This window comes from Rhinatrema bivittatum, chromosome 12 (assembly GCF_901001135.1).
Source record: "Rhinatrema bivittatum chromosome 12, aRhiBiv1.1, whole genome shotgun sequence".
NCBI classification, from domain to species: domain Eukaryota; kingdom Metazoa; phylum Chordata; class Amphibia; order Gymnophiona; family Rhinatrematidae; genus Rhinatrema; species Rhinatrema bivittatum.
Genome location: NC_042626.1, coordinates 46,283,066 through 46,295,464, shown reverse-complemented (window position 1 = coordinate 46,295,464; position 12,399 = coordinate 46,283,066). Strand labels below are relative to the sequence as shown.

Genomic DNA, 12,399 nt, shown 5'->3' with positions numbered 1-12,399 from the left:
CAATTTAAAGTAGCAACAGAATATCATACATTTATATATACACACAATTATCACAAAATTCATATTTATAATTAATCATAAATGTATTTATAACAGCATTAATCATAATTAAATCTGTAACATAAACAGTCTGATCAAATGGAAGAGGATTCTGAATGATCTGTTTAAAAATGAGATAGTTTTGCCCTCCTCCAGAAGATGCAGACCATTGACCCGGAGTATGATAAATTACAGAGAGTTTCATGTGAGCAGATCACCTTATTCTGCTTACACTTCTGAAAACTGATAGAAATTCTAAAAAAAAAATAACAAAAAAAGTTCCCCCCAGAGCTAATCAAGCCTATGTTCTGGGTCATGTATATCCACAGTCCGTGCATATGCACGGATCTGAAAAAAAATAAAATCCCACCCTTTGTCAAAGTTCTCATGTCCTTCCTGCCACCCATGTTCTGAAAATCTGGCGTGGCGATGAAACCAGACAAAAAAGTTATTAAGGCAACGCACGCATACAAGCACAGCAATCTCCGTATGTGTAACTGCACCAGCTTAAAGCTGGTGGTGTGGGAGAGCCGCCAGCTCCTGCTGCTGTGACCCGGGCACATCAGTTAAGTTTCAGAAGCCACTGGAAAGCTGCACTTTTGCGTTTTAAGATTTGGAAGAGACAGTATGGTGGGGTGGGGTGGGGGGGGGGTCCCTCAGTGCTTCCCTAAGCTCTTCTTTTAGGCATGGTGAGCTCTCTCCATGTCCGCACTGCCAGCTCCCCGCAGCCTGGTGTACTGCACAGCATTTCTATTCATGTTAGGTGCGCCTTGGCCCTGAAAACACGGTGAAACGCTAAGTTTAGGAAGCGAGGTTGTTTTAATTGGACAGTAACAAAGAAGGGATCAGTTTTGGGCCGCTGCGAGAGACAGGTAACGTTGTCATGAGAGGGAAAATGATAATGATTACAGCGAGATTCAGAAAAGGATAAAGAGTCAGATGACTTATATACGCAGTCGAAAGGAGGAAAAAAAAAAAAGGTATATTTGAAGTTAGTCGAAGAGACAGCAGCAGTGAGGCCGAAAAAAATGTAATTGATCCAAATAGCTGTAAGAAATTAGCCAGAGCATGGAAGGAGGATGAAAAGGTGAAAAAAACGAGAAGGCTGAGGAGTACATAAGAAGTGTGCAACAACCAAGAGGTTTTGGGGAGGAGAAGTGGATATATGGGGCTTCTAAAGCATTTTACGAGAAATCCTAGAGCTCTGGATGTGCTGCTGGTGATGGTGAAATTCAGTGACACAGAAATAGTTCAGGAATGCCTGCGGTTTCAGAAAAGGGTCGTGGAGTTATGAGCAGGCCAGTCAGAGCGAGGGAGGTTGCAAATGCAATTACGGGGCTGGCGGTGGGGAGAAGCTAATTGTGAAGTATGAATCCTCGACATGAGAATATTTGATACAGGTTTGTCATTGCTCTTATGTTTTTTCAAACTTCTGCAATAAAAGCTATTATTTATTTGCTATTTCTGTAAAAGGGGGATATTATGATGTTGTATGTTTCTGTCTCATGTTTTAAATTCTTAATATCGATTAAGTGGAAAATGAATACATACAGCAATTTCCTTTATTCATTTTACACTAACCCACAAACCAGGGAGGAAAGTCATTTAAAAGTAGGCATGTGCTCCGTATGGTTTCTCATGATCAGAAGGCCCAAGTCACCAAGGATAATTCTGGTTTAACCCTTTTGCACCTGCTTGTCTTAGACAAATTGGCACATCCAGAGATGCGAAGGGGGAAGAACCAGGACTGGTTTAGTCTGTCCCTCTGGATGTGGATCTATAGGGTCACCCTACCTATAACAGGCAAGTGCCTCTCCTGCCTGAATCTATAGTACTCCTGCATACTTGCAAGCCTTCCTGACATCAGCCGTGCTTAGATAAGGGCCCTTGATCTAGTCTAATTGTCAGACAATTTCTCACCCACGCTGAGGTAATGTGTTAACACTGAAAGGTATTATAACTTCAAATAAAATACTAATGTGCAGACGCAGACTCAGTTTATGACAAAAGCCGCCACAGGCTGGGCCCTGCTCATCTGCTCCCGCTGGTGACACAGCAAGACACCTGCTGTGACAGCCCTGATACTTCAAGCCTCGCTAGTGATGCATGAATAATAAAAGGTGGCAATTTTGATTCGCCCACAGTGTTACCAATATATGCAGACGTTTTAACTTTCATAGGGAAACGATCCTGGTAAATTGCCTAAAATGCAAGTGCACTAAACGCCGATGTAAATTTATGCACGTGGACGATCAGGAAGTGGGGAGAGGAGGGAGTGCAAAATAGTGCACATAGGTTTGAAAATCAAATGTACTGAGTGGTTTGTTTTTTTTTTGAGTCCCTCCACCGAAACTCATCCCCATGGATGCCTCTTTTTACGGCAGCTGAAAGTCCATTGCACTAAGTTCAGACTTAGCCAGACAAATGGCAGGATTTAAAAATCCTGCCACATTCACTGCCCCTGAGATAGTCAGATAACTTTCTATCTGACTAAAAACTTATCCGGCTATCTTAGGGGCGGGGTGGAGGCATTCTGGGGCGGAGCCACTTTATCCAGCTAACAGGCCGATACAGAAAAGTTCACGGGAGAGCGGGCGAGCGCCCAGGCCAGTGTCCTGAGCACTCAATTAAGTAAACCAAAATATTTAAATTAGGACCCGCGGTAAAAAGAGGGGCTAGGGACACTAGCGCGTCCCTAGCCCCTCTTTTTCGACAGGAGCAGCAGCTGTCAGCGGGTTTGACAGCCGACACTCAATTTTGCCGGCGTCGGTTCTCGAGCCTGCTGACAGCCATGGGTTTGGAAACCGGACGCCGGCAAAATTGAGCGTCCGGTTTTCAACCCGCGAGCCGCGGGCTGCTTTAAAATTTATTTTTTTTTAATTTTTTACTTTTTTTAACTTTTGGGACCTCCAACTTAATATCGCCATGATATTAAGTCAGAGGGTGCACAGAAAAGCAGTTTTTACTGCTTTTCTGTGCACTTCCCCGGCACCGGCAGAAATTAACGCCTACCTTTGGGCTAGAGCTTTTTAAAAAATGTATATATATATCTTATTAATATGCTTTTTTATTTTATGAAAACAGGACGTCACTTCCTACTGTGACTGGGGGGGGGGGGGGGGGGAGAGAGATCACCTGACCCTCCCACAATCCCAACCCATACCTATCTGTTACCAGATCTTTATTTGTTTCTCCAGGTCTTCACTGGGATCTTCACTGCTGAGATGGTCTTTAAGATCATTGCTCTGGACCCTTACTACTACTTCCAGACTGGCTGGAACATCTTTGACAGCATCATCGTCTCGCTCAGCCTGGTGGAGCTAGGCCTGGCAAATGTATCCGGGCTGTCCGTCCTCAGGTCCTTCCGTCTAGTAAGTCTCCCATACTATTCTCCACTCCATTGTTCTTCTGACCCCAGGCAGCCCTTCTCATTCTCCTTGTGTTCCCAGCCCATTCAGAACCTTTCCCGACCTCAGTTATTGCCTTTCATGACAGGGAGTCCAAAACATGGGCATCATCACGGGGCCTCTCTTCTAGCCCAGTCATCACAGCAATAGCCATTTTGAACCTAGCACAGGTGCGCCCTAAAGACAGCCTGTAGACGTCCTGTTGAACAAAAAACATGTGCAAAATGTGTTGCTCATGAACACCTACTGATCTTATTGCCCCTCTCCAGGAATACATCCAACGTCCTCTTGTTTGTCTGTTCAGATGTTACTGAGCAGTTTTTCCTGGAACCACATTCCGTAACGTAATCAGTCTCTGTGTAAAAGAAGGATTTGTTAGAGGTCCATATTCAATTATGTTTACAAATATCTTTTTGCCCTAGCCAGTGATTTGTTAATGGTTTCTTTTCCTGCTATAACCAATTCTTGCTTATTTCTCTTTTTTCTTCCATGCAGTTGAGAGTGTTTAAGCTGGCCAAGTCCTGGCCCACTCTGAACATGCTGATCAAGATCATTGGCAACTCGGTGGGCGCCCTCGGCAACCTCACCTTAGTCCTAGCCATTATCGTCTTTATTTTTGCTGTGGTGGGAATGCAGCTCTTTGGAAAGAGCTACAAGGAATGCGTGTGCAAGATTGCCTCAGACTGCGAGCTCCCACGCTGGCACATGCATGACTTCTTCCACTCTTTCCTTATCGTCTTCCGCATTCTGTGCGGGGAGTGGATCGAGACCATGTGGGACTGCATGGAGGTGGCAGGACAGGCACTCTGTCTCATTGTTTTCATGATGGTGATGGTGATTGGAAATCTTGTGGTAAGTCTGATTGTCTGTACGCTTGAAACACCAGGCTTCCGGCATTTCACGCCAACCTACAGTGGGAGTTCAGAATGGCATGCAAACCTTCCCTCTGCGTATTCAAATGTAATGTCAGTTTAAAATGTGCTAATATTGAAAAATCTGACCTAACTGAAAAGGGACAGTGATGGTGTGGCAATATAATTTAGGGGACGGGCACATGGGTACACAGACTGGGAGAGGAACCTTGGGGTGATAGTGTCTAGAGATCTGAAGGCAACAAAACAATGTGACAAGGCAATGGCAAAAGCTAGAGGGATGCTGAGCTGCATAGAGGCAGGCATAACCAGCAGAAAAAAAGGAGGTGAGAATGCCCTTGTACAGGTCCTTGGTGAGATCTCACCTGGAGTGCCATAGTCAGTTCAGGAGACCTCATCTCAATAAGGATTAGGACAGGATGGAAGCAGTCCAGAGAAAGATGACCAAAATTGTGTGGGGGTCTACAATAAAATCCATACGAGATGATAGTGAAGGATCTAAATATGTATACCCTGGGGGAGAGGAGGTGCAGGGGAGATTTGATACAGATCTTCAAATAACCTGAAAGATATGAATGATGCAAAAACATTAAACATATTGCGCTGAAAAGGAAACTGCAGAACTGTGGGTCACAATATAAAACTCCAAGTGTGAAGACTCAAGAACAATGTCAGGAAATATTTCTTCACAGAAAGGGAAGTGGATGCATGGAATGCCCTCCTGGAAGAGGTGGTGAAGACGAGAACGGTGACGGAATTCAAAAGGGCATGGGACACCCACTGTGGATCCCTACATGCTAGAGGATGAAAATGAAGAAATGGGGTAATCTGTTACCTTTAGGTAGAGCTCTTCTACATGGGGATAACCTGCACAGAATGGCAGTTTCTACCCTTCACAGAAGGCATGGGGTATCCTGCACAGAGCGGCAGGTACTACCAAAAGTAACTTGCTGGGCAGACTGGATGGAACATTTGGTCTTTATCTGCCGTCATCAACTTTATTACTATGAGTTGGTCACCTCTAGGACTGGAAGGCTCAGGAGATGTGCACAGTGACACAGAGCTGTTACCTCTAGAACTGAAGGGCTCAGGGAAGTGACACAGGGATATACATACACACAAATATGTGCACACAGATTTGGGTACACAAGACACAGATACACACAGAGACCCACACTCTGTGTAGTATTCTAAACCTCAAGCAATAAGATGCACCTGTGTGTGTAATATTTGGTAAATCAGGTACCCATCCTGTGCACAGCATGTGTGTAGCTATTAAGGCATAATTTGCCAGGAACTTTTATTGGTTGTTGGTAATTTAATTTCTGGTGTACAACTCTGTGCATATCTACTCTTTGTTCTCTATTGCTTCCTTTGCTCTTCCTCTCTACTCATCATCATGGCCACCACTCCTCTGTCTGTGTGACCCTCCTCTCCCCTAGTCCCTTCATTGCCCCTCATTTCTCCCTTATGATCTTCCAATTTTCCCTCATTCTGCAGTATCATCCTGTCTCTGCCACCCTTAGTGCCCCTTCATTATCCCCAGTGCACCTTCAGCACCTCAGCTCTCCTTCTCCTCCCCACTTTGGTTACACTCAGCACCCCTCTTTTTTCTCTGACCATAGCCCTTTCATAATTAACCCATTCTCATTCTTTTTCCCTTACATCAAGACATCTCCAGCTGTCACTGGTCACCCCACCTATCAGAGTGCCTCTTGTTCCTCGTTCCTTATTCTTTTCGGGTTTTTTTCCTTTTGGAATCCTTTTTCAACCACGCTTCTGATTCTGTAAAATAACATTAGTTAATCCCTGCATGCATGTGCTGCTACCAGGAGGGTTGTAAGCATAGAGCCTCAAATTCTTCAGAGGTGTGAAATCCTTTCTAAACTTAGTAACTTGCTCCTGCTGATTGCTTATAGACTTGTTTAGAAGCCTGTGCTTGCAGTCACTGATGTAGTGAGCTATACCCCTCATTCTCAGCTGCAGTGAGCGAGTGAGTTATGGAGGGAATTGCTCTGGAATCACTAGCAGATGTCTGGTGACCTCTTGTTTAGGCTTCTCCTGATAATGCAGAGCTATTTGGTGGTTACCAGCAAACACTACTGAAAAATTTCTGGACTCAGGGGCCTGTGGCCCCTTCACTTTTGGCTCAGGATCCCACCCCTTGCAGCAAGGTCATGTCCCATCTGAGTCAGCCCATTAAAGGTGCAGGAATTAGAGGCCTGGAGACATTGGAATCACTGGCAGTCCATGATCTCCTATGCCTTTAAGGGGAGGGGCTAACTTAAAAGGGGACAGCCACTGCCCTTGGACTAGGCATGTAAAGATTTGAGGTGATTAAATTATTTCCATTTACTTTTGGCAGGTAATTTATTTATTCCCCCTCTTCTCAGCCCCTTACAAGTTCAGGAATGCCTGTGCAGAGTGGAGCTATAATTGGGAGAGATAAAGTAGTTGCTAAAATCACAGAGTGAGAATTAGCGAAGACAGGGCAAGGAGAGAAAGAAGAGACAGGAAATACAGAGTTTTGCAGAAAATTTAAAGGAGTTTATTGCCACTCCTATGAAGAACCAAGAAGGATAGGGTAAGGTGGGGAGGTGGGGAGGGGTCAGCCATAGTGCTCATCCATATTTATCTGGGGCCCCCAAAAATGGCTATGCCCTCTGCTGTCTACTGATAGTGTATATTTATTAAGTAGTGCTGTTGAGATAAGCAGTACCATGCATGACAAAGCCATGAGTTATACTGTCCTCAGGCAAAAAAAACATTAGGAATCATTATTCACCAGGTCTCATAACACAAAAACCAGTAGGCACCCGATGTCAAGTTCAATGTATTGTTTTAGTTGATTTAGTGTTGTAACCATGACTACTTCTGCTGGCCAAATGTTCCATTATGCCCTGTCTTCTGCGGGTGTTGAAATCTATTACCCTTAACATTAGAGGGTGCTCCTTGTTTTGCTTGTTATTCCTGGGGTTAAATAGGGCCTGCATGATCACTTTTTAAGTTAGAGTTGGGCAGACAGCTGCCTGTATGGTGATGACCCCAGCGCTGAGGAGGCAGCACGTGGCCTGCGAGGGAGGACCAAGTGACCCAGGCAGATCATGTGGTAAAGCTGAATTAAAAATATGAGGAGGGAGAGGAGAAGAAGCAGGTAAGAGACCAAGCAGAGTGTGGTAAGGTAAAAAATAATTCAGAAAAGTAGAAAAAAATATATTTTAAATCTAAATATCAGAATATATGACTAGAAAGTAGTAAATTACATATTGTATATACAATGTGTTCCTTTTTTATATTTTGATAAATGGATGACAAGTGATAGGGCATACTCTCTTTAGCTCTATGCTCTGCACTTAGCTCACTACTTAAATATCCTAAATGCTATTTTCAGCATATTTGGACGGGGAGGAGGAAGTCACTTGTAATTTTGACTCTCTCTGATCCTATCCCTCTGAAGTCATCAATGCAAACTTGAACTGTCTAGAAATGTACAAATGTTTTATATATATATATATATATATATATATATATATATATATATATAGATATATATGTATAAATGCATATATACACTGTTTTTTGAGAAAAGAGAGGCATCCCAGGCCTGGAGTAAGATCATAAGAGACCGCAACAGCTCCCAGTGAGCTGGCAAAGACCCCGATGCATTAAAATGAGGAGGAGAGATTTGAAAAGCCTGCTGTATCCCTGATAGAGCCTTTTAATAGGTCCTAATGTGCTTGTTTTATGTCTCCGGACACTTGAGAATTAGAGAGACCCTCCGGGGATCATCCGTGCTATATATATTAACGGAAGTAACATATCACCCACCCCTTCCCCCTGCATTCTCTCCCCATTATAGACACTGCAAGCATTTCATTTTGAGTTATTAAAGGAGTAAAAAGGAGGAAGTCAAGCTGAGTGATGAAAAGCCACCCGGCATGGCTGAGAAATAGAAAGGCATGCAGGGCCCGATATTCGGAAATATGGCAGCGATGTGTTAAAGAGGTGTATTTACGGGTTCCATTTAGTCACGTACTGTGGGCCATGAACATAACGGAAAGGCCTTGGCTGCCACTTAATGATCTCTCCCCCCCCGCCTTCCCTTTTCTGTCTGGTTTCTGGCATTGAGAAGGCACAAACCTCAACAGCTGTGGCAGGGCTTTGGTTCACCTCAGCTGAAACATTTTCACTTCTGCAAAACAATCAAATCAGGCCCTCTAGAAACAAGAGGGTGGGAGGAAGCGTGCAGTTGCCAGCTTGGGTTGCCAGCTGGCTTTCTTTTTTTTTTTTTTCTTTTGAGCTGACAGACGGATCCAGCCCTGGATGTACAGAGGCCAATATTCAGCCTCTATCTGGCTGAACAAGTTAGCCAGATAAACTTAACCTGTTAACTTGACTGAAGTATTTAGCAGGGCACCTGTATCACTGAATATGCTTGGCTATTTTATGTTACCTGGATAACTCTCTCCAGCCAACTACAAGACAGCCCATTAGCTGTTCTAGACTTATCCAGCTAAGGGGGTCATTATCAAACCGCAATACTTTATTGTGGGAGGGGCGAAATTTCTCAGAGGGCATTCCTGTGATATTTCATCTCCCCCAACATAATATAACAGCAATTTCTCAATATTTTTTTAACACGGAAAAAATCTGCGATAAAAATATTGCCGCTAAAAGTAGAATAGTGTTCAATGGCAGCCCCCATCACCTAGGGTCACCATTGGCTTAAGGACCAAGCAGCCCAAAAATAACCCCCTCCTCCCAGAAGTTCATTACTTCTCCTCCAGGGTCTAATTAGACCCCTGCCACCTTTTGAGGCAGTGAAGGCCCAAAAAAAAAATAGAATAAATGCTTATACAGCAACACCCCGCCCCCCGAATCCTAACTCCTCACATTATATTTATTTATTATTTATTTACATCTTTTTACTATACCGACGTTCAAGACAAAGATTCTTATCACACCGGTTTACATCGAACCAAACCTTGGAGAAGTTACAGATACAAACAAATTTATATACAAAATTACTCCCCTCCCTGCCCCAGACCCCCATACCAAAAACAACTCCCCCCCAATATCAGGCCCCTTGTCCCCATCTCCCATCAAAAGCCATAATCCCTGGGTGCTCCCCTTCTTCTCCCTTCCCAAGAAGGTCCCCAGACCTCCCCCTACCTTATTGATGGGCTCGTCGGGGCCTGGAGCACCCCTAAGTTTGTGCCTGAGCAACACCATTTTCCAAAATGGCGTCAACCGGCCTTTTCCCCTATCATGTTAGCGTCCCGAAGTCCCTGAAAAAATAACACTACACCTCTCACAAATGCATTATTGTATTTGCATTAGATTGCCTAGTAATTAGCTGTTTTGCATGCATTCGTTAATTGTATGCATGCAAAGCAGCTAATATACATAGGGCAGGCATCTGTAGGCAGTGAGGAGTGGAAAGAGCAGGAGCATCTGCAGGGTGAGGAGCTGGATCGGGGGGTGATATGCCCAGGTTAAAAGATGGCTGAGAGTGGAGAACAGCAGGAAGAGAAAGGTGAACCCCAAGGCGAATCTCCGTTCTGCACAGCAGTGGAGTCAAATTGTTGGCTGAAAGCCGAGGAAGTGTTACTGGAGACTGTGCTGAAGCTATGGATAACCCAAAAAATGCAACTTGAACTTCATCCTCCAATGCTAAAGAAGACAGGGAAATTCATGGGTAACAACTGGATGAACAAATCAGCATTTATCTGTGCGTATGTATGTCTGTCTTTCCCTCTTTATTGATTTATATATATATGTGTGTATATATATTTATTTATTTATTTATTTACTTATAAAGCACATCCACTGGCAAAGTGGGAGAGCTTCCAGGGTCTACTGTTGTGACATAGGCACATCAGTTAATTACAAGTCACTAGAATACTGCTCGGTTGTGTCAGGTCCATGTGTTTTTCATCTCCTCTTTGTTTTAAGACTTAGAAGACAGACTGCTGGGACTTTCAGTGCTTTCCCAGCTCTTCTTTCAGCCATGAGAGTCCTCTCCAGTATGCATTGCCTGCTCCACAACTATTTTGTTAATGCAGGTGCACCTAGAGCTTGATAAGTTCATTTAAATGGCTGTAGACTGCAGGTCTTTGGAAACTCAACTCTAGGGGTATCACCAATGTATACTTAAAGGATCTCAACACTGATATAATCAATACTTACAGACATAAGGAACCCCTGCTTTTAGGAGACCCTTTTATTATTTAATAGAATAAAAATCCATTATCTTACCAAGAAAAAGATTGGAAAGCAGATGTATCTATATCTATATATATAAAAAAAATACTGAGTTTCTTTTATTCGTGAAGTCTAGCACTAATTGACCCCAAATATCATATTTCTCTTCTCATATGAGATTGCTGGCCATTGCCATTTCTTATCTTTTTGATAGTCATGAAGTCCTCCACCAGAAATACATATCCATCAGCTTATGTCTTCTCATTTGGCCAGTGGAATATTTACCATAATAACGTATGCATAATTTATGTAATCATATCATCCCCAATGATCATTGAAACATGGGGTTGGATAATAAACCAGTTTCCTTTTTGAGAATATTGAGTATTCCTTCCCTTCCATTCACTTCATGGACTGGGTGTAGGTTATAGTGAAACTGGAGAGGAATGATGGACTATCTTCTTTGATTCTTCCTCTAGGTGCTGAACCTGTTTCTTGCCTTGCTCCTGAGCTCCTTCAGTGCTGACAACCTGGCTGCCTCTGATGATGACGGGGAGATGAACAACCTGCAAATTGCCATCGGTAGGATCACTCGAGCCATCGACTTTGTGAAGAGCACTGTCCTGAGTTTATTCCACAGGAGGCCCAAGGAAGAGGACATGGCCAAGGACAACTTCATGCTAAACCATGTGGACACTGGTCAGGACTCCAAATCCGAATATGCATTTGTGGATGGCGTGTTTGGTAAACAACAATACCTCATGGGTGAACTTGACCACTCGAATTTTATCAATAACCCCAACCTGACAATCCAGGTTCCCATCGCCTCTGAGGAATCAGACCTGGAAAGCCCAGACGAGTTCTTGAGCACTCAATCAGAGGCTGAGGTTGATGTGCTCAAAGTAGTAAAGGTGAGATGCGCTGCATAAAAAAGAATTCCAGGATTCCATAGTGTGTTTTTCATAATATTCAAAGTTACGTAAGCAGCGTAAATCTCGACTCCAGTTTTCAGAGCTGGTTATTAAAAAAATGAATTTAAGATGAATCTAATATTCTCAGCTTTTCCAGCTGTTCATTTGAAAGTGGACTACATGCCATTGCCTGCCAGCAGCATGGCTATCAGGTAGAGATGATGGTCAAATTTTCCTGGAGATGGTGGAAACCTTTTCCTCAGCTTTACTAAGTCTACGACAACAGGAGCTGATGCCTTTCATTTTGCTGATTTTCAGAAAATGTGCATGAGCAGTATCTCCAAGAATTACAGAGTTAAATAGTTAGACTTATTGTTGCATCCCTGAATTGTCAGTTGAGCTGAAATAGGCCCAGGGATCCATCAAGTCCAATCACTTTGATTGCCTGACAGCTCCTACTAGAGCTTAATCCTAGGAAAGCAAAAACACAGGGAACACTGGTAGCCCTTTCCGCAATGGTGTGAAAAATTCTTTCTTGATCCCAAACTTGGTGATTGGCTCAAATTCACTAGATTAGTACTTTCCCCTAGCATACCAGCGTACCCACCAATGTATTAAGAACATAAGAAATTGCCATACTGGGTCAAACCAAGGGTCCATCAAGCCCAGCATCCTGTTTCCAACAGTAGCCAATCCAGGCTACAAGTACCTGGCAAGAACCCAAATACTAAGTAGAACCCATGCTACTGATGCCAGTAATAGCAGTGGCTATTCTCTAAGTCAACTTGATTAATAGCAGTTAATGGACTTCTCCTCCAAGAACTTGATAATAATAATAGCTGCATTCTTCTGGAGCAATGGATCTCAACCCAGTCCTCAGGGTTTTCAGGATATCCAAAATGCATATGCACGAGATATATTTCCATACACTGCCTCCATTTTATGCAAATATGTTTCATGCATCTT

General features: G+C 43.4%; 1 protein-coding gene across 2 annotated transcripts in view; it reads left to right on the top strand.

Annotated features, from left to right (window-relative positions):
• The window catches only part of SCN4A (sodium voltage-gated channel alpha subunit 4), a 176,224-nt gene that overhangs the window by 111,922 nt on the left and 51,903 nt on the right, over nt 1-12,399 (top strand). For both annotated transcript variants that reach the window (XM_029572321.1, XM_029572322.1), the window contains exons 14-16: nt 3,237-3,410; nt 3,942-4,298; nt 11,002-11,433. In XM_029572321.1, coding sequence (XP_029428181.1) covers nt 3,237-3,410; nt 3,942-4,298; nt 11,002-11,433 — 963 coding nt within the window. The remainder of the gene's footprint in view (nt 1-3,236; nt 3,411-3,941; nt 4,299-11,001; nt 11,434-12,399) is intronic.